Source organism: Candoia aspera, chromosome 3, assembly GCF_035149785.1.
Source record: "Candoia aspera isolate rCanAsp1 chromosome 3, rCanAsp1.hap2, whole genome shotgun sequence".
Taxonomy (NCBI): domain Eukaryota; kingdom Metazoa; phylum Chordata; class Lepidosauria; order Squamata; family Boidae; genus Candoia; species Candoia aspera.
The window spans coordinates 70265930-70288749 of NC_086155.1; the positions used below are offsets into that span (position 1 = coordinate 70265930).

Sequence of the window (22820 nt, forward strand, 5' to 3'; positions counted from 1 at the left end):
CTCCCCTCAGCTGTCCTTGAAGGCCAATACAGGAAGCTTCCTTACCCGGAGAGACACTGCCCCTGTGACTCTGGACACACAGAAACAACAGAGCATGTGCTTCTCCAGAGCCTGTTTTACAGAGACATTTGTACCAGCCTCATCTCACCATTACTGCAGAAATAGCCAGGGCACACAAGACAATTCTACACCTCTCTCCTCCTTTCAGATACTAACCCTGCTACAACATACAATGTTTCCGGGTTCTGCGCAGCAACGGTTAAAATTCATTGGAGGATGACCTGTGCCATAAACTAGAATTAATGAGCATTTGGTCCGTCATACTAGAATGCTCTGTAATTTGATATAGCCTTCCACATACTAACCTTTATATGCTCCCCTACACCCATCTAATACTCCTACTCCTTTTAGCCTCTTTTAGACTCATTTTTTTATATATACTTTCTGTTTTAATACATATATTTTTATATCTTCTAGCTTTTCATAATTATGTATCTTCTATGCTTTTCAATTGTCTGTACCCCACCCTTCTTATGCTGGGCTATGACCGTAATAAAGATTTGACTTGGTTAACTAGTGGGGATTAATTAAACAGTGTTTTTTAGAACAAAGAATTGCTTATATCTCAAACTCCATAAATATACAACCACAAAGCTATCATAGACATATTATTTCAGAAGGGAAGATGCATAAAACAAAAAGCTCTGGAAGCACATATGAAGTGTGTCCCTCGAACACTGTTGTATTTTGGCACTCCTGACATGTTGGGGAGACAGGGTGAAATAGCGATACAAACAAGGATGGTGAGATATAAGAAAATGGAAGGCTTCAAAAAGGACCTCTGAAACTATAGAGAAATCTTGGATTGCAATAGTACATTGAAAGCACCAACTCCATAAAATCCAGTGGCCAACTTAGTGTTAAGAATAACTTTACAGGAGTTGAAAATAAAACAACATACATCATTATATCAAATCTGTCTATGAAGCAGATATATTTGAATAAATAGTATGCAATGTTTATTATCTTTTTATCTGAGTTTTGTCACATAATTTTTTGAGATAGAACAATAGGAAGGATCCAGGAATTGGAACATCTTGGCATGAGGACAAATTATAGATCTGGACTGTTTTAGTCTGTCAGACATAAAGAAAGAGAGTGGGGTGGATGGAAGGATGGCAATGTTTTACAACTATCAGCAAATGAAGTTCCTGCATTCTGCAAGACTTTCCTACTTTTCTAATGAACATGGTCTCTTGATCACATGTCAAATACATTCCAGGGCAGTTGTTGTTGCTATCATATCCCACTGAGTCATAGTTGACTCCTGGTGACTCTATGAATAAAAGCTCTCCAAGCTGTCCTGCTTTTCACCACACCCTCAATTCTTAATATTCCAACAGGTTTAATACCCATATTGGTGAATCCCAAGCATCTTACATTATTTGAACTAAAAAAGCATCACTGAAAAAATGTGAGGGAATTTTTTTCCTGCCTCCCATTAGACACTGGAGTGCAGCAACATCTGATGAAGTTTATTAGTAATCAGTTCAGGACTGACAAAAAGAATCACTGCTTCACAGAATGTGCAATGGGATTTTATGGATGCAATACCAGTTCTTCTATTTTGGTTACATCAAACATATTGTAGCCTGGGATAAGGTACAGCCCCATATTTAGAGCAGGTTGCTAGAAAACTTTGCCCACCTTCCCCAGTTGGAATATATCTAAGGTACTGGATTCAACTTGTGTCAGTGAGGAATAATAGAGTTAGTTAAGGGCACCAGGCTAGCAAAGGCTGAACCAGATAGTACTGACATATAGAAGAAATGCAGTGTTAATATTTTAGTAAAATTAGATATTATTTTCTTTAGTATCTTGGTATATTCAAGTAGTTTTACCTTGTCTAGATAGCACCGTAACCGGAATTCCTGGGTCACTCAGTTTTATGAAAGGCTCATATTCATTTCCGATTCCTTCTCTTGCTAATAATATATTTTTAGTGCACACATTTCCATGTACTAAGTTTTTGTCCTCCTGCATTTCAGAGATATTAATCAATGTTTCAACTATGTGTTGAATATTATCAGACAGCATGAAAAGGCGCTTCAAGAAACAAGTTCACAAAACTTGAGCCAGTTTGGTCTAGTGGTTAAGGTGCTAGGCTAGAAACCAGGAGACCGTGAGTTCTAGTCCCGCCTTAGGCACAAAAGCTGGCTGGGTGGCCTTGGGCCAGTCACTCTCTCTCAGCCCAACTCACCTCACAGGGTTGCTGTTGTGGGGAAAATAGGAGGAGGAAGGAGTATTAGGTATGTTCGCTGCCTTGAGTTATTTATAAAAATAATAAAGGCGGGATTAAAAAAAAACACAATGGCTTGGATCCTAAGAGAAGTTACCTAATCAAAATTCAGAGAAGGAATGTTTCTTGTTTCCTTCTCTCCTCTCCTGTTGATTCCAATGTTCAAATCTCTATTAAAAGACTTTGAGGGATCAAAAGTGCCTGTAAGGAGTGGGCAAGAGATACATATAGGAAGCTTTCTTTCCCACAACTTTCTTAACTTATCTGAGGATCCAAGCAAACAATTGTGCTCAGTAGAAACTGTCTTTTTCAACATGATACAACACTGAAGACAGCATATTGCACCATCAGTGTAAAAAAATGGGTTTTGTAAAAGATACCAAAGATTTATATTGCAACTGTGAACTCAAACATCTAAGTGCCATTCCTTCTGCAGCCAAAATTCCCCCATTCATGCAATGTCTCCAACATTTGCAGATGTATTAAAAATTCCATCTCAACATTTCTAGACAAGAACTGAGCATGCTCAGTGAACGCAGAATGTTGGTTAAATATTGGAGGGGAAGAACAAGAAAGGAGGGGAATGGAATGTCTAGAAATCTGAAAAAACATAATATGTCGCAATATTTAGCCATCTTGTCCTTCTTATACCTACTTTAGACAGTGCAGGTAATTCAATTACAGAAGGAATTTGGCCAAGATCACAATAATTTAAACCAAAGGCAAAGATCATAAACATGCAATTTACTGTCTTTTCACAAGACATACTACATGCAAGTTAATAAAACCTGAAAAGACTTGCTTAGAAGCTGTAAATGGGCAATCTGTGATACAAAAACAAGAGAGACTAAATGCCACTGGTAAATGATATCTAGGGCTTACCAGGTAGCTCAAGGCACTTGCCAACTGTTTTGCTACTTTGAATTTCCAAGGTGTTGTAAGAACATCACTCCTGCGGTGCATAAAAAGATCCAGAGGCCCAAACTCAACGAATTCTTCCACCATAATGTCTACAGCCACAAGAAAAAAATATACAGATTAGTTGGGTTAAAATTAGATAAAAATATAGTTCATGTCATTCAGTCTTTAGTGCATTTTGGTTAGGAAGAAAAATCACACAAAAGTGAACTTTCAGGAAAATCTCATTCTAAAATGTAAGTCTCAGTATGTAAAAACTTCTCTATTTAAATTTTGGGAAAAATGAATACATAGAGATTTCATGAGAGGATAGGACCATTGTCAATGGGCTGATCTGATCCCAAGGGTGAGTGGAGATTCCAATGCCACCCCTGCCTTTTGGAGGCCCCCATCTCTCCCCAAATCCCAGTGGGCTACCAGATAAGAAACAGATCACTCCTAGAACTAATCATTGGGAGCAGGTGAAATTATTACTAGCTATCATTCTTCTATATACCTAATTAAGTCATCATTTCTGCTTGTAAAGTTGATTTCAAAGAGATTACTTACTCTCTACATCACGTACACAAACACCATGAAGGAGGACAATGTGCTTATGGGATATTTGCCTCATCATGCTTGCTGTCTCAAAAAACGCCTGTTAAAATACACACATTTCAGGGGTGACATTAATAAAACTGAAAGAATGATACAAAAGATTTACCATCTCCCCAATATATATATCAGCCCCTACGAAAGACTTGGGAAACTTCATGCTTAACTGTAGTAACAGGAGATAGTCGCTTCTAATACTAAGAGGTGGGTTTCCCAGCACAAATTCATCTAATGGAAGAGCATTTTGTTCTATACTAGTATAGCTTCAAAAGCATTTAAATAACATTCTCACAAATTATGAATAGTAGGGCTCTGCAGCACTTCATAGAAAAATGCTCTGGAATTCACGTGGGTATGTATATAGCATCTGTCATCAGTGGCTTGGAAGAACACATCTCTTCCAGGATTGTATTGCAGCTATGGAGGGCAGCCATGCAATCCCAGGAAAAGTCACAGCTTCTTTACACAGTTACCAACAGGTGCTCTGTGCCTGACCCCCTGCCTTCTGAGTCACCTTTTCCTCTTCAGATCTGGATAGCTGCACAACCCAACTGAATATATGGTTACATACTTCAAGGACAAAATGACTGAAACAGTTTTCAGTTTATATTTATAGCTTTGTGTTCCAACCTCAACATTAAAGGTGGCATACAAAAGAAAACCAGCACCAGCAATAGCAAACTTTTAAATAGCAAACTTAGAGAAACCTACCAGAGAAATGTCTCTATGGCTTGGATCCAACACTTTTAGGAGAACTTTAATCCGCATTTCCCCCTGATAACTTTCATCATCCTTATAGCTAAGTACCCCAGAGTAAATCTGTGTTCTTGTTCCTCTGCCAAGATGTTCACCCTAAAACATAAGATAAACCCAGCAACTGAAAACTGTATCAAATATGCATGCTTGGGGTTTTGACTGCTAGTCCTACAAAGGGGGAAAAAAAGACTTAAATGAACATTTCTTTTGCACTTTCATTATAAGAGGCAAGGAATGTACAGTACTGTTTGGTAAAAAGGTTGTTAGAAATGATCATTTATCTAGCACAGTCAGTAAAAGGCATTAACTGACTGTGCTAGATAAAATTACTCACTATATTTAATGAACAGCTACCTCCAAATTTCATTTATGGGACTTTAAAACTAATAGTTATTGTCTTTTTTTCTTGCTGCCAATTACTTTGATCAAAAAATCTTTAAGCTAATCATTACACCAAATCTGGGAAATTTCTGAAGGATTGGGGACCACAAACGAGCATCCTGACCTCTTGAAGGGCTGTAGACCATTCAATGTTGTTGGGATATCACCAGAAGGGACATGGCAAAATTTCTCAGCCCAGTTTTGGCCTGGGGGGCAACAAAGGTGGGAGAAGATTCTGAGAGGCAAACCACTCCCATTCCCACTCATATATTTTCCCCTCAACAATAAAATTGTCTGTAGTTGCGCTGCCACTGAATGTTGATAGTACAATCTCAGAAGGAGTGTCTATGTACAAACAGAGTGCTGCCCAACTCTGGTTTATATTCAAGGGTACGCTTGGAGTGTAACAAGAATGGCCTGGCAATTTCAGGAAGATCAATCTGTCTGTCTCCATTTGGATCAATGCTTATGTTCTTAGAACAGGCCAAAGCAAACACTGATCTCCTTGGCCTCCTGCTTTTCTTTCCTCTCTGACATATTTGCAAGGAAATTGTAGGACACCCCACTCCCTTCCCACCCCGGTTTAATCTAGCTTTTCTCCAATCTAGCTGTCCTCCAAGTGTGTGGACTTCAATGCCTGGAATTCTCAATCAATGTGGCTACTGCTGAGAATTTTGGGACTTCAAATCCAAACAGCTATTAGGTTCCCAGTCTGAGGAAGGTGGTTTAGTTTGTAATTTGATCTCTAAACTGTGATTAATCTTAACTATTAGCTGTTAAAACATGTTAGCTTAATGACTCATGGTTTGAAGTTAGGCTGCTTTGAACAAGCCAAAGAGAGAATTAATGACAGATTGTCATGACCAAGACATAAATAGTTAAACAGAAACTGAAAGCTACAAACTCCTCCTCATGATAGTGCTAGAAAAGGAACCTGGGAGGAGAGGACTGATCCTATATAACATTAAGCTATAGCTTAATATATATCCAGATCATGCCTATATATCTGTATTTAGCAAGATGTTGAATGTCACATTCAGTACGCTTTGATATGAATACAATATTTTCCTTTTTGTTTTGCTGCAGGTAATCCCCTACTTCAAATTATGCTTTGTAACACTTTCAGAACAGATCAGAAAAATTAGCCGGTAAGTGTAGTGCATAAAATATCTTGCAAGACTTCAGGGAATATTGCTATCACTTTAAAAAACACAGAGAAGCACAATCAGCTAAACTTTCATAATTAGTTAGTATGAGTAAATTAGTTTACTCATCACTCTTTAGATTATGCAAAGAGTTTTATGCCGGTTTTTGACCGTAATAATGATTTGATTTTATGTAAAGAGCTTTGCTGCATTTTCTTAGACATCACTGCAAGTCTTAATGAAATAATCCATTTGTGAAATTTTAAAAGATTTCATAACCACTTACTTGCTTTATTTCTTCTTTAAGTATTCGATAAAAACTCAGCTGACCTAAAGGACAGACTGGCTGCCACTCTTGGGACTTCTTTGTAGCTACTAGCAAATTGGAGATTTCTAGAAACAAAAAGAAAACCTCTCAAATATATAAAACAGACTGCTATCCAGATTTATCACAGGAATGCAGAAGTAATCAGAAGCACTCTTAATGAATTAAAACTAATCCAATGTTTCTACAAGCTTTTAGATTGTTTTCATTGTTCATGATTGCCCAATTTTAAGAACAAGAACATAAAAGAAACTAGAAACATTCAGATTCATTTCCTTGTTCCTCACTGGCTGCTCAAAAAAAAAAAATAGAGGCATGATGGGAAGACCACAGCAGTGCCAGCTGTCTCTTTCCCAGGACCAGAGACATGGGTGTTTAGGCACTTGTTGCAGCTCCTGAGATCATTAGCTACAACTGCAAGACAGACATTTATAATGTAGTCCCTCTTTTCTATATAAGTACATTCTTCCTATCCAGCCCTGACCTTCAGCTCTGAACAAATCTCAATTACTTTAAAAGGGACTGATCTGTTTGGGATTGGACAATCTCACACCAAGAATACAAAACCATGTATCATTCAGAATATGTATATATTTGCAAAAAATAGAATCCTGATGAAAGCAATATACAAAATTCCATGAAAAAAAATGTTAAGATGAATACATAAAGCTAACTTAAAAATACTACCTCTTGGTTTTGGCTGACAGCATCGTTTGAGAGTGAAGACTATGTTATCTGTTCTCAAGATCTGCCCTTTTAAATGGTCCATCAACTCTTTAAGTGATGAAAAGAACTTATCAGATCCATGCAGGAGACATCCATCCTTCCGCATTTCTATCTGGAAGTTCTTATACTGTTTGGGATGATTCATTGAGTGCTTTGGAGAATGAAGGAAGGGAAAGATAAGAGAAAGAAATCACTAAGTGAATTCAGATAAAATGTAGATCTATGTTCATGCCTGAAGAGAGTGCAGCAAATGAAATGAAATCCCACTTGACACTGATCAAGCAAACATTTCAGTTCCATCTGGTGGCACCATACTGGAAACCTTGATAACACTAAAAAAAACTGTTAAGACAGCTGTCTGAGTCAAGAAAGACACAGCTGCTTTAATGTGTTCCAGCAGGTACTATGGTCATGCCTATGTTTGCCTCAAATCACATTTTGCCCTTTAAATCCAGATAGTTACACAATTGTAACATTTTCTATAATCAAAAATCAAGTCCATCAATAGTTTTAATATACATCATAAATTAAGAACAACAGACTACTACTGATGTCAGCGAATTTATGATTTATTAGTGGCCTGGAAACTTCAGTTGGTTCAAAACAGAGCAGCTGGACTGCTCACCGGGACTGGCTGATACAAAAATATTTTGCCACTGCTTTGCTATTATGCTGATTGCTAGTCCATTTCTAGACCCAATTCAAAGTGCTGGTTTTGACTTTTAAAGCCTTAAATGGCTTAGGTAACTAGGTTACCTGAAGGAGTACTTTCTCCCTTATGTACCTACCCAGATCTTACAATCATCTAATGAGGTCCTTCTCCAGATCCCCTCGCCGAAAGAGGTGAGGGAGGCCTCTACAAAGGAGAGAGCTTTTTCTGTGGCAGCAGCCCATTTGTGGCATTCCCTCCCTGGAGAAGCCTGTCCAATGCCTGCATTAGCATCATTTCAGCACCAGGTGAAGACCTTTCTATTTTTCCAAGCTTTTAAACTGGCTTTTAATTGCATTTCAATTCCTATTATTTTAGTTTTTGAATGATTGCCTTGCAGCAACTTAGTTTGTATGGTATTTTTATTTTGCATTTTATTGTGTTTTTTCCCCCAAACTGTATTTTTGTGCATTTTATTGCAACCTGCCCAGAGAGCTTTATTCAAATAGTTACCAAACCTGCAATTAATATATTAGCAACATATGCTTTCACTCCAGTAAGAACTCATTAGATCCAAAACAACACTAGAATTGGCAATTCCTGTCAATATTTATATCCAAATAGAAAAATAAGTAACAGAGCTTAGAATCTGCTTAAATTTGCCAGTTACAGTCATAGAAACTTACGGGAAGCTCAGTAACTCCATGTTTGGTAAGAAGGAAATTTTACACTCATTCTGTATAACCATAAACACAATTTTTGGAATCATTAATGGTGAGATTATTGCTTCTCAACCCAATTCCTCAAAAGTTATATTCCCCACATCAAAGGCCTTTAAAGAGAAAATTACTAAACCCACATCATACCTGTGAATATTCAATACATATCACAGTCAAGAGAATGTTGTTGAAGTCTGTACAGCTCCATCTCAATACGTACGTCCCTTCTTCATTGCCTTCCTGTTTCAGCTTATTAATAGCATATTCTGTGCTGAAAGATGTTTGAGAAAAAAGTTGATTAAAACTTAGTAATTGTGGACAATTGACCATTCCCTTGAAAGCATGCCTGTCTTCAAACCAGTATTTCTCAACCTCAGCAACTTTAAGCTGTGTGGATGTCAACTCCCAGAAATCCCCAGCCAGCATGGCTGGCTGGGGAATTCTGGTAGTTGGAAGTTCACATAGCTTAGGAAGTTGAGAATGGAGGAGGTTGAGAATTCTTGGGAGTTGGAAGTCCACACAGCTGAGGTTGAGAAACACTGCTTTAAACTATTCTTCGTTAAGATACATAATGGCAGGAGACATAATATATTTGAAATTTTGAGAACTTGTTACAGGTTACAAAATGGCTTTTCTCTGGCCAAGTGAGCACAGAGTTCAGTTTTCATGAACTCAAAAGTTGGGAGGCTCAAAAGAGGGAAGCTAAAATAAAAATAAAATAATAAAATATTTTTTTTAAAAAGGTGTTTTACAATCTATAATGACTGTTTACATAAACATACTATTTTAAGGTCAGTTTCTGAAGGGAGATAGTTGTTTCATGAAAAGACCATTTATGCTCTTTAGTTTCTGATTGAACACATTTCTGCTTATTAAAAAAAACATAATACATGCTTCAGAAGCTTCATAATATTGTTATACTAACTAGTTGAATTCATTACACACTGATTATTATCATAATGTATCAGAAGATCTAGGTTTTAAAAATTATTTCATTGTGGAAGCTTATCTTTTAATTATACTTCCAGACACCCGTACTTTCACATTACTTAATGAAGTACGACTGTTGGTTTAAACTAATCTGCAACATTTGTTAAAGAAAGCATACAGGTTTATACCAAGATGACTTTCTTTAGAAAGCAGGGCATACAAAAGATATTAACTAACCAAATAGGACCATGGCAGCCATTTTTAATGTTATGTTCTATCAGAGGTGGTGCAATATCTGTGCAAAGAAAGTGGTGGGCATCAGCAGTCAACCTGAAGTATCCATCTACCAAAGCAGAAAATGACAAAGCTTCCTCATGTGAAGACAGTTTAAATTCCTAGAGTATAAAAATAATGTTTTGAAGAATTATTTCACTTCACGTAAGACAGTAACCAACACAACACAATTACAACTCCCGCTACAGGAATGGTGGTAAAATATTTGGCTGCTGAAGCAAAGAGGAAGACATGCTCTATACAAGGACACAAATTAACTAGAACAGCAGTTAAATATATACCAGGATTGACAATGAGATACCCTAAAGCACTGTTTCCCACCCGTAGCAACTTTAAGATGCGTGGACTTCAACTCTCAGAATTCCCCAGGCAGCATGGCTGGCTGGGGAATTCTGGGAGGTGAAGTCCCCACATCTTAAAAGATGCTAAGGTTGAGAAACACTGCTGTAAAGACAGCAGGCTGTGTAAGAAATAATGAATAGGTTTTCTGACAAAAATAGTTCTAAAAATGAGAATGGCTGGGGACCATTCTGTCCCTGGGGCTTGGAAATGCTGCTTCTTGGTATCCCCAGTCTCTGCTATTTGCCTATTTTGGCTAGCTCTGTCCACTTTCAAAAAGTTTACCAAGAATTTAAATTGAATTCAGTAAATGTGCATCTTTTATCTTCTACATGTTTGAAGAAAATAGTACAGGTAGTCCTGGACTTACCACCATTCATTTAGCAACCGTGCAAATATTATAACAGTGCCGGAAAAAGTGACTTACAACTGGTTCTCACACTTATGACCGCTGCAGCATCCCTGCAGTCACATGATCAAAATTCAGGTGCTTGGCAACCAGCATGAATCTACAATGGTTGCAGTGTCTTGGGGTCACATGAGCGCCATTTGAGACCTTCTCAGCTGGCTTCTGACAAGCAAAGTCAATGGGGGGAGCCGGATTTGCTTAACAACCACAGCAAAAACAGTTGTAAAATTGGGTGACTCGCTTAATGACCACCTCACTTAGTGACAGAAGTTCCAGTCCCAAATGTGGTTGTAAATAGAGGACTACCTCTATTATGAAAACAAGAAAGCAGGAATAACATCTTATCTATATTGTGCTGAACTGACAGCCGCGCCCTCTCTTGTAAACTTGATCTATTTCTAAGTATGTTGGTCTTCTCGTGATTTAGATATGCTAAATGTCAAGTGTACGTTACCAATGCAGGTTCTTCCTGAAATTACTGCTCATGGATTACAGAGTTTTAATCCTACTCATGGGACACCTACCCAAATGCAAATCTTAACAGGACTTTCTATTGACATCAAACATGCATGAGAATACAGCTTTCAGCACAGAAAACCTAACTTTCAATATACTGGGAACCTCTCACTTCAGCACTAAAGATGACCATATACACAGTTATGTATGGGAGAGATGAATTTCTTACACTTCCAAGATTGCTCCTGGAAACGATATAGCGATCGAGGATAATAAACTATATGAGAGAGCATGTGTTAAATTTGAACTACAACTTTTATAATATATATTTTCCAGTTTACACACAATTTGGAAATATGTATATCCTTATAATGACATCCGTCTCAGAGTTCGTATATAAATTATAACAAAAGGTGTAGGAGCTACCTCTTCCCTAATCCCACAAATACTCACTAAACCATCAAGCCTTGCTTGCAAGATTTCAGTATTTTTGCCAGGAATCTCATGAGACCCATACAAGTACATTGAAATCTCATGAGAAATTCCATTTATTTTATACACACTTTTTGCTGCAGGTGCTACCTTAGGTGCCAGGGAAACCTCAGCACCCATGCCTACTAGTCAACCTTTTTGTTATAAAACAGAAGAAGCTGGTAACAAGTTTAGCCCACACACACATATATAAGCAAAACACTGAGGTACAAAAGGAGGACATCTCTTCTTTCAACACACAGTATATTCACATGGGAGGCTGCTAGTCTGTGTTAGTAACTGAGGATATAGAAGCAAGGGGATGCTACTTTGGGGGTCATTAACTCTGATAGCACCTGATGTACGTGGCTTTATCAGACACTCACCATCCTCTTGTTATCTTGTTTGTAGATGCAGACTGTAGATTCCTTGATCACAAGGTGAGTTATTTCAGGAAAGTAAGAAAAACTGTTCCATTCCTCCCGTTTGTTTTTTTCTTCATTTTTCTCAACTTTGTTGTCAGATTTTTTTTTCTTAATTTTTTGTTTTTCTTTTTCACTCTGTGTAATCTAGTGAATATTACCATGCACACTTTGAATAATTTGATTCCTCTCATGTCCAATATCTTCTCAAATCTCCCTCCCAATTTCTTTCTCTCACACACCAAACACACACAGAGCTATCTATCTAGCTATCTAGCTATCTCCCTCCCTCCCTCCCTCCCTCCCTCCCTCGCAAGCCTGGATTCAGTTCTTTATAGTAGCTGTTAGATTCATCATTGTAAAACACTGGAAAACTAAAATGCACCTATCACCACATCAGAAGTATTCAGCCTACACAAATTATGCAAAAACCTTCAACGAAGGATAAAGTTCTATCACCATATATAAGTTATATTAATAATATTTTTCCTAATAAATTACCCTTGGCTGTACAAATATCATTTTGGACTGACAAATTCAACAGGGATGACTAAAATATTTTTATTCCTCCTCAAGATCATGAACGTATTCATGTATGTGTGTTCCCAATTAATATACATGAATGTGTATATTCATGTTACGCGTATCTCCTGCCTTTCCTTCAGGAGCTCAAGGCAGCACACACGGTGTTCTCTTCTCCCATTTTTCCCTACTACAACATTCTTATAAAGTGGGTTACATGGAGAAAATGGCTGGCTCAAAGACACCAGTGAGATTTGGTGGGTGAAGGGGAACTAGAGCATGCATCTCTCCAGTTTTAATCCAATGCCTTATCCACTACATCACGCTGGCTCTCATAACACACACATATAAACACACCTATTTTTTCTTTTATATCCCTCTGTAACTTTGCATACTCCTTTTTTAAACTTCTGTATTGCAAAATAATAACAACAATAATGTTACTAAACAATATATAAGTCACCTATCCTGGATATTTTATCAGCCACTTTCTTCCCCTAATCTTAATTTCCGTTGATAACCAGGTATGATGCCCAGCGGTTCACCACTGAAGGTCAGCTGCAAGGACAAGGCAGCTCCAGCAACCACATCACATCCTCAGGGGCACCAGGCACACTCCCTAAACTGCAGTGTCCCACCCCTGCTTTAAGAGTTTCTTTTACTGCACTTAATTCAGCATTATGTACACAACATTTTCAGCCAGAAACATATCTCCTCCCACCCCCACCCCCACCCCCCCATGTAGTTTGCTACATTCCTGTTCCCAACCTAAGTTCTGCTGAATTTGAAACAAACAGATTAAGTCGCATCACCAGAGTTGAAACTTCTGGCCTTGACTTCTGCTGACTTCATGGATCTGTCCGTGCAGGTTTTTTTGGCAACACTATGGAACTGGTTTCCTGTTGCCTTTTTCCAGGATGTTTTTTACATTGTACAGTCTAACTACAGCTCTGAGATTTCCCCAACTTTTATATTCTAACCATATATATAAACTTTTAAAAAACCCAAACACTACTCAGTTCATTTGACCCTAGCTAACCTTGTTAGTAGTCAAAGGACTTGTGGTACTCACACTTGGTTTAAGTCGCCACTGGATTCCAAGATTGCCTGTCACCATCACTTCAAAAGAGGGGATTATTGTTTCAGAAGCATCCAAATTAAAGTTCTCATTTTCTGATGAAATTAGCAGTGAGGACATCTCAAATTTTTCAGCTCCGTAATTCTTTGTCAATGTCTCCATTGTCGCTAAGTATTTCACTTTCAGATCATGTGGAGAAACACTGCTGTCAGAAATGGTCTTGTTGTTAAACTCCTTGAGGAAGTCCCTGAAAACATTGTTAATTCGTATTCTCGTTAAGAAGTTCCTTTGTCTAATTTTCTTGTTCAGTGATTCCGGAATATACTGCTTATAGCTGAAATGAGACAGGACAAAAAAGTACATATTCATTTTCAACAGCCTGTTATAAATTACAAGAGGGGATATTTTATTTAAAAATACAGAGAGAGAGAGAGAAAATACATGAAAACAAAAAACATATTGGGAACTTAGGCCGTGGTATATTCATGGATAATATGTAACTCATCTATTATGATTTCTTTCTCTGGCTTACATATAACTTCTCTTACAATATGACTTATAAGTGACTATTTAATGTCTAGAATTCTAAAACTGATCAGATAACATTTTTACAGCCAAAAGGCAGTATTAAATGAACTGGATAACAACATAGTAGAGAACCACTGACTACATTATCATCTTACTTGCAGCTTCAGCAAAGCCAGTGTACTTTTCAGAAAGAACATCACTTAGCTATCAATCACAATTAAAAGTTGAATTTGCAACATACTCTTTCCTCTTTTTTTCTCCATAAAGGCACGAAGGCCGGATGAATGCTAGTGACCAGCCATAGCAATGTGTTGGTGAAATAGGTTAGAGGTGCCATGTTTATGTCATGAGGGGCTAAAGAAAGTGTGTGGTGGGGGTGGTCTTTGGATCCCCTTTGAGCTGCGGGCTGGTATTGTGGAGGTCTGTGATGGTTGCAGGAGACACTGACAATCAGTTTCCAGACTGACCTCCTGAGTGACCAAAGAGGAAGGCGTACTTGGTGCCCTGTAATATATTAAGAGCCAGATAGGACTGCACAACTGAACAGGTCATTTGGAGAGCCAGTGGAATAGTGGTGGCAATGCTTGTGTTGGGCTAAGGGCTGGAGATACTGCTAATCAGCTGCTGAAGATCCAGCAGCAGTGGCAAAGGAACTGGTAGCATTTCCTAACTAGACTGTGACAGCAGCAGTGTGTTCAGCAAATGTTGATCTCCCAGAAGAGCAGTAACAGGGATGGGTGATCCAGAGATGCCTGACCTTTGCGTTCTGGAAGGTGCAAGCATCAAGGTGATAACACTAAGTGGTTGCAGAAGTGGGATCACTCATCCTTGAATGAATAGGTGGACCTGCCAGCAGTTAAGGAGGCAGCAGTCCAACCCAACTCAAGAAGCGATCGCTGAATTGTATGGTGCCATACAATTTTCATCCTGCCCTCCAACCTTCCAACAAGAGTGTCCCCCCCCCCCAAAGAAGGCCTTTGTGCATAACAAATTATGGAATCAATCTTTCCACAGTTCACCCTGTTTCCTACACCAACTGATCAGAAGAAATAAGCTTATTTGGCACAACACTCAAGTAATTCAGACTCACTTGATATCTCGGAGAAGTTCTGGTAACCTCAGGTTTTTTTTAATTGCATAGTGGGATATTGCAAGTACAGCCATACCCAAACATTCATTTTCAATTTCATGCGATTCTTGATCGTTTTTAGCTTCCCGAAGAGGTGCAAGACCTTTTACCAAGTCATTCTGACCCTATATTGGAGAGTGAGATAAATCTATTTTAGCAATAAACACAGTCATTTCACTTCATTCACTGAATACCCAAGAAACAGAGCCTTCCATATAAAGGTCACCCTACATTCACTAGCACTGATGATGTTACCTATTTGGGTATGAAACATCCGCAAGCAAACAACCAAGCTCAGAGAGCACCAAGGACTCCACAGTTCAACACTGAGGTATATATATTCTCTTCTATTGGATATAAAAGTCAATCGACATATTAAACAGTAGAAGACTATTGCTTCTTCTTCCCCCAAACATATAACATAAATTGAAACAGTGAAGTCATGCACATGTCACAGAATAACATCTCAGTGAAGAAGTATTATTCAAGAGAGTTTTCAACCCTAATGCATTTTTGTTTTTTATCTTATTATGGACTGCCTTTCTGCAAATATGCACTCATAGCTGTTTACTAAAATAAGGCAATAGAAAAACAACATTGCTAAACATTGGGGGCAGATTCACAAATGTTTATATTTTATAAGTATACATCTTCAGTTAAGAGTTTATACATGTCTTTTAAAAATAATCATGAACATACATATTCCATCTCTGAGAAATAACAGCGCTTCCTAAAGATAATGAAATGTACGTACTACTATAATCACTGTACATAAAATGAATTAGAATTCCCTTACAAATTACTTGCCTGAGCAAAGAGATATTCTAATGAATTTGCATCAAGGAGAGGCGTTCCTTCTTGTACTGATCGCTTTTCGTAAGAATTCTTTTTCTTTGGAGAATGCCTCCAGACAGATGGCTCATTTTCATTTGTTCCATGCCAATTAGTAAAGTAAAACCTTGAGCAAATAATTATAAGGATTTAAATTAAACTTTTAAGTATTATATGCATAATTGAACTTTACATAACTAGATAATAAGGAACCAGGAATACCAACAATTTTTCAAAGATGTAATTTATACAGAGCTGGTAATTTTTTCAAGGCTATGCAGTAATATCCACTAATAATAGCAGGCCCAAGGACAATTGGCCCTTACGGGATCCTTTTGGGCCTCACAACCATAACATTCTTGTCTAATTCCCAAAATGGGATTCACAGCCTTTCCAACAAAGGATTTCCCATTTGATACTAGTCCTTCCCAGCAACTGCTTCCCTGAGATATTCCTGATCAGAATAAAAACCACATGAGGATTAATTTGGCAGTAAGTGCAATATTTTGGCCAAAGATACATATCACACATAGCCAATAAGGAGCTATTCAAAAATATACCTTGTTCAGCACATAGTCTGTTGAAAGACATTGAGTCTTTCAAATTCAATGGTATTTGAAAGTTTTAAAATTTTGCCTGGACTGTAATAAAGTACCACTTCTCATCTGATTTCTCCTCAGGTACCTGCCAATTCTGCAAAGAACAGCAGTAAAAAAAAATACTGAACAGGTTAGGATTTCATTGGCGATGTACTGCTGGAGGTAGAAATTCTACCCAGATCTATTATTTTCAAAGGCCTAGACCATCTAACATCTATCAATGGGCATAACTTGATACTGAATCAAGTTGAAAACATGACAAGGTATCCTTTAGTTAATCTTCCTGCTGATGTATGGGACCTATTTAAACCCATAGTTCAAATGCTTCTGTAAATGACTTTTATTTTGGGAGCTTTCTGAGAAGACACCCTAAGTATATTGTAATAAAATCTCAATTCATGCTTCTTCATAGGCTTTAAAGGCTTAAATATATTTACTTTTTCCTTTCAAAAATCTATGCTTGATTGAATACAAATTCAAATGACTAATTGATCCAATAATTATATGGTTCACTTGCTGCAGATATTTACTGAAACTCAAATTATTTTTTTCAAGGACAGTTAATAGCCAGTATAGCATAGCATAGCATAGCTGAGCTTGGCCAGGAATATTAAGTACAGATTATTCAGGAAGTCCTCATATCTTTTACTGGAACAGTATTTCTACAAATGCAATAAAATTTTATTAGGAAAGTAATAAAAGCTTATTTAAATAAACAAGTGCTGTCTTCCTTTCTGCATGGAGTTAAACAGAGCAACTGCAGCTTAATGAGAGAGATGTGAACACACATACATACATACATAACAATCATGCTATTTCCTCTATAATGTAAGCAACATTATATAGAACAAAGGAAGGGAGTAAGAAATAGTAAACCAAAGACATTAAGGGCATGAGAAAAGAAAAATTAGTTTATACCAACACCATTCCCTAAATTTCTCCATATCTTTCTATTCTTGAAAACCCTTCTTGGTCCTCTCACGTCCATATATTACTTCATACAATGCCTTTTGTCCTTTAAGCTTCTCACCTCTCTCTGAGGATCTCATCAACTCCATTCAACAAGGACCTTCTTGGTCTTCCCCTTCTCCTTGACTCTTCCATCATGTGTTTTGCAATCCTATCATTCATTTTCTCCCTATGACCCACCCCTCAGTATACTTCTTTTGTACTCACCACTCACTTTTGCATTACTCACATCCATTCAGTACTCATACATTCTTGGCCCTTTTTCATCTTGTTTTCCCATCACCCCCATCCCTCCTGGAAGTCATCTAAAACCCTGCGTATGTGGGTATGACATAATGTGACACCTATATTTATCTACTTTCAGACCTTAAAGGTGGACTGTGTATTTTAATAGCTTCTATGTATCCCTTCCTGAAACTGCTGAGGGCCAGGACCCAGACAGCTCCCATAGCTAATTAACTGTATATAGTTATCTAAAGTGCAAAGATGAGTTAAATTCCTGGTAGAGGGTTTGAACCCCATAGAATAACATCTAGCTATGTATGTCTGAAGACTCTAAATAAGGATGAAACTGATCATGTACGACCTCCTGGTGATTATCTGTAAGTAAGCCATTCCCACTGCAGTCAACTTGTTTTGTTTCTCCCGACATACTGAACTTTCACTTCTGTGTATAAGTGGGCAAAAGCACATTTTTATATACAACTATTTTTGATTCTTCCAACATTTGTTCACAAGATACCACATTATTACTCACTACCTTTCTATCGGTATTAGCACATCTCAAACTTCTCTATTCATCTTCCCATCTTTAGTGAATATCCTCTACTTGCCCTTGCTGTATACCAGTTATCATAATTTGCAATTGTTCATTCCATTTTCCCTATCTAACATGAGTACCTAACATGAGGGAAAGATAGACCTGCTGTTCCTCTAATCTGTGTCATGAAGAGCAAAACCGTAATCTTTCAAAACCACTCTAATATGAAATGCTTTTTAGCAGTGATTTCTTGGCAACAACGTGAAGGCTGGAAGCATTTTAAAATCAAGTGATTTAAATACTACATGCTGAAGAAAGCCACAGTCCCTGACAAAAGTTACTACCACACCAATTGTACTAGAGACTATCATAGTTACCTCATGCGATAATGAACACAGAGTGAAGTTTTGTCATCAATACAGAAGACATGATTTGGCGCATACCAGAGCTTTCTACTTTCATCAAAGAGTGCAAACAAGTTGTGGCACAAAGGAGAAATAGCTGGTAAAAGAAAGAAAGGAAAAAAGTTAAGAAATCATCAGCTCAGTGAATATCTTCAACAATATAAAATATGTCTTTATGCAACTCTTAAAATAACAATGTATTGTTAAAATTGTTTTGTGCTTTCAATTATAGCTTCCTTTTAATATAAAAATGTTCAATAAGGATTATAGCTGTTATTGTTTGCTAATAACTAACATTTCTGTGAAATCTAGTCAGACTGCGAACGGTATACACTAGCAAGAAATAAAATAAAAAGGGGTGATTTTTTACACCAGCATGACTCCATCATACTTTTAAGTTTTTAAACAATTTGGAAGCAATCATCCTATATGTTTCCATTACTGGTAACTGTGCTACACACAGCCTTTAAACTCAATTGGCATGAATAATATATGGGCTTTTAAAATGTTCACTGCAATTTATAATACAAGTTATTCAGAATAAGTAGATGAATTCTTCTTGATGTCCGTCCAACTGATTTCTTCTATCCACAAACAAGAAGCAAAAAGGAGGAGAACCTACTGAAAGGATGGGCCACATTAATGGTTAGGGCTCACAGTGAGAACTGCTTAATTGCAGCTGTAATTACAGTAAGGAAAGAAAAGATACATATCTAATAGAATATCTAGACCAAAGAGACATATGAAATATTAAAACAGGAAGAAAGTATCTTAATCTTGTTTCTGTAAAACAATGATGTAGTAAAGCTGTTTGGGTCAAAGTTGTAAGAATTTTAAGATAGTAAATACAGCATTCTAAATTCTGAAAGAAACTAGTAACTTCCACACATGCTTTGCCCTTTTCCATAACTCACATGCTTTCGGGCACTTTTTCAAAGTGCACCTTCTTATCCAACATCCTACTCACACAAGAGTCAATGAGAGGCTTGTGGGAAAAGCTCAGGTTGGAGCCAGCAATTGCAAAGATTTAAATCCACAGGTAAAAGCATAGTGATACACTGAATCAGAACTCAAAGGCAACATAGTTCCTATTAGTACCAGAGTTCACAGGGCAAGGCCATATTTGCAGTCCATAGTAGTGCCCGTGCAATCTCCTTTACTAATGAAGGGTATGCAGAGGGATCCAACTTTTGATAAAGATCCTCAAGACAAGCTTAAGTCTTAAAAACTTCATGGACATGTCCATGTAGTTTTCTTAGCAACAGCATGGGAATGGATTGCTATTACTTTCTTCCATGATGTTCTGTTGACTTCCTCATCTAGCTGTGTGACTTCATGGCAGTCTCCCATTCAACTACTAACCTGGCCCTGCTTAGGCTTTTTGTTTTTGGAAGATATATAGCTATAGCTATAGGTAAAAAGATCTGTATAAAGATATAAAGATCAGTCAAGGTTAGGCTCTGATACTGGAGGTAATTTAATTTTTAAGTGCTATTTTAATATATATTATTCTAATTTTATCTTTCCAATGCAAACTCCTGTAAAAGTATAGTATAAATGGCAATAATAAATAAAAATGTTATTTATGCAATGTTATACTATACTTCACAATTACAAGCCACTGTAGCCCTTATTCAGGAATTTCTCTAACTCCCCTTTAAATTCACCAGTCTAAAAATCATTCGTTTTTTAAAAAACAAGCTAAGTAATAAGAGAGGATACTATTGAAACTCACAGCATTTTTGTGCAGCTTCAATGCAAAGTTCTTCTGCTGTGTACTTGCCGCTTATATAAATGGAAGTCTTTTCTTTTAAGTAGAATTTCATTTCCAGTCCTTGCGCCTGAACTTCTGTGTTGACTTCATTCTTCTTTGAACTCCTCATTTTTGCACAGAAAGCCATAGCTTTACAGTCTTCTTTTACGTACATATACTACATACACAGAAAGGAAAACTATCACAGCAAAGTAGACAAACTATCAAATATTTTCCATTAACAATATTAACAATATTGCAACTGAAAGCAAGGGATACATAGAATGTTTCCAGAGGCATCTTAAAGAACTAGCAAATTGATTATGACATAAATTCAACAGTGAAACAAAAAAACACAGAAAGCAATAAATTAAGAGTAACATTAATTCTTAACCCTACTTTAGAACAAAAATATGTCAACTGGACTAGTTTAAGAAATAGAGTGTAGCCTTCTATCAATATTTATTATGCATCTCTCTGCAAAGTACTTTAGTAATACTGTCTTCCAAAGCTTGAGAGGGGAAGTTCATTGTCATCAGCTTCTACAAGCAATTCTAGAACATGGTGCAGTGGCAGAAGACTGAAGGCTACAAATGTGTGTCATGAGCTATGACTAGTATAAGGATCTTGTTATAGGGATAAACATCTATTTCATTTTCTTGATAAGACAGAAAGTATAGTACCAGCTTCTCTTCTGCTTTACTGTTCCACACCCCAATTCTGGTTGCCACTTACTACACCATCTATGTAGATGCTCTATAATATGGTACACAGATGATTTGTAAAAGAATACATTTCCACATTGACGTACGTAGCAAAATAATAATGCAAAAATAGTCAAGTACAAAGATAGTTTTACACTTACTGTATTGATTACCGAAAAACTGTTTCAGCAGTAATTTCCAGGGAAAAAAAACATACCTGCATTTATATGGATATGTGACTTCCCAACAAGAAAATGGGTGTCTTTTCAAAATATCAGAGAACCTGTTTAAAAGCAAAGAAAGACAGAATTAATTCACAAAAAAATGAGCTGTAGTACTAGAGGGTGATCCTTTGAATAAATATCTAGGAAAAGTTGAGATCCATCACAGTTCTTGTTTCAGAGTTAAGTATCAACAAAACAAAGTACTAAAAGATCTCCTTTCAGCCTGTAGTAGGTTTAAATAGAATGGAGAAATCTCAAGACTCAGAGCTGTATGAATCTGGTTTTTACTTAGCATATTGTATAAACATAAGCATATTGTATAAAATGTGTCACACATTGTTTATGTCTTCACAGCATGGGTGAACCTTATTAAATGTAGTTTGTTCAACCAACTCTGATTAAGTGAATCATGGTTTAGTATAAGTGAACTAGGTCTGTGCAGCAGCAAAAATGTTGCTTAGGAATTCTCTAACAATTAATTTAAAGCTGGACGAGATAACCTCAAAAGATCTATTAAATTTCAGAATTCTGTGATTCTATGTGTTCTCTCTCATTTCTCCTCCTAAAGTATGTTTCAGAACACCTACTGCTGGGATAAGGCTCTCATTTTTAGACAAAGAAAAGAACATATAAAGACGAAATAATAAAAGTCAGGATTTGGGTTCAACAATATATTGTTATATATTTGCTGAAGAAGGTTATGAGAACTCATTATAATTTAAACAACACTTACTGGCTTGGCTGTGGGAGGAAGGAAATACAGAAAGGTCCTAATTAAGCTTACATCAGATTTTCCTGATGTCTATCCACTCACATCTTGTTTCTACTGTTCCTAAGCCATCTGCAAATAAAGGAGACAGGCAATTTCACAATGTAAAATTATGAACAGAGTATAGAATTATTGAACAGATTATAGAATTATTACATTTTCCCGTGATTACTACTCATAAAGCACAGGTATATTAGAATATGTCATTCTACAGTATTTCACCACAAAAACGAGTCCTTCTTTCCAGAAATTGCAAAAACTCAACCTTTTGGAAATTGTCACTTTTTAGTAGCACCTTAATAAGGAATATATCTAAAAATAGAAAAAGAGAAGAGGACAACCAGCATCAAGGTGGATAGACTCAGTTATGGCACAATGGGTATACATTGGAAGAAGTGTAGAACCAGGTTAGGGACAGATTGTCATGGAGAAATCCATCTATATGGTCTCTAAGAGTTGACACTGACTTGACACAGTCAATCTAAAAACAAATGTCTGCTACACACATTAATATGTAAGTAGTATTATTAAAAAAGAATTCTCCTTTAAACACAGATAATAAAAAGATTCAGCTTCCTCATAAACCATAGCATAAGACAAAACTATTGTTCCTCAGAATTGTCTTTATACTATGTTTCACCCTTTAATCTTATTTTCAAACAGAGCTTCCATTCCAGAAATGCAAAATTGACCAGTGCTGGTATTTTATTATAGCTT

General features: G+C 36.9%; 1 protein-coding gene across 1 annotated transcript in view; it reads right to left on the reverse strand.

Annotated features, from left to right (window-relative positions):
* Window positions 1–20590, reverse strand: part of JAK1 (Janus kinase 1) — a 33838-nt gene extending 13248 nt beyond the window's left edge. Inside the window, 14 exon segments of the mRNA XM_063298079.1 lie at window positions 1902–2037; window positions 3182–3309; window positions 3767–3854; window positions 4523–4663; window positions 6380–6486; window positions 7106–7295; window positions 8660–8783; window positions 9680–9837; window positions 11798–11980; window positions 13428–13767; window positions 15052–15215; window positions 15898–16048; window positions 18627–18750; window positions 20389–20590. Of these exon segments, the coding sequence (XP_063154149.1) occupies window positions 1902–2037; window positions 3182–3309; window positions 3767–3854; window positions 4523–4663; window positions 6380–6486; window positions 7106–7295; window positions 8660–8783; window positions 9680–9837; window positions 11798–11980; window positions 13428–13767; window positions 15052–15215; window positions 15898–16048; window positions 18627–18750; window positions 20389–20590 (2236 nt within the window).
* Between the last annotated feature and the right edge of the window lie 2230 nt (window positions 20591–22820).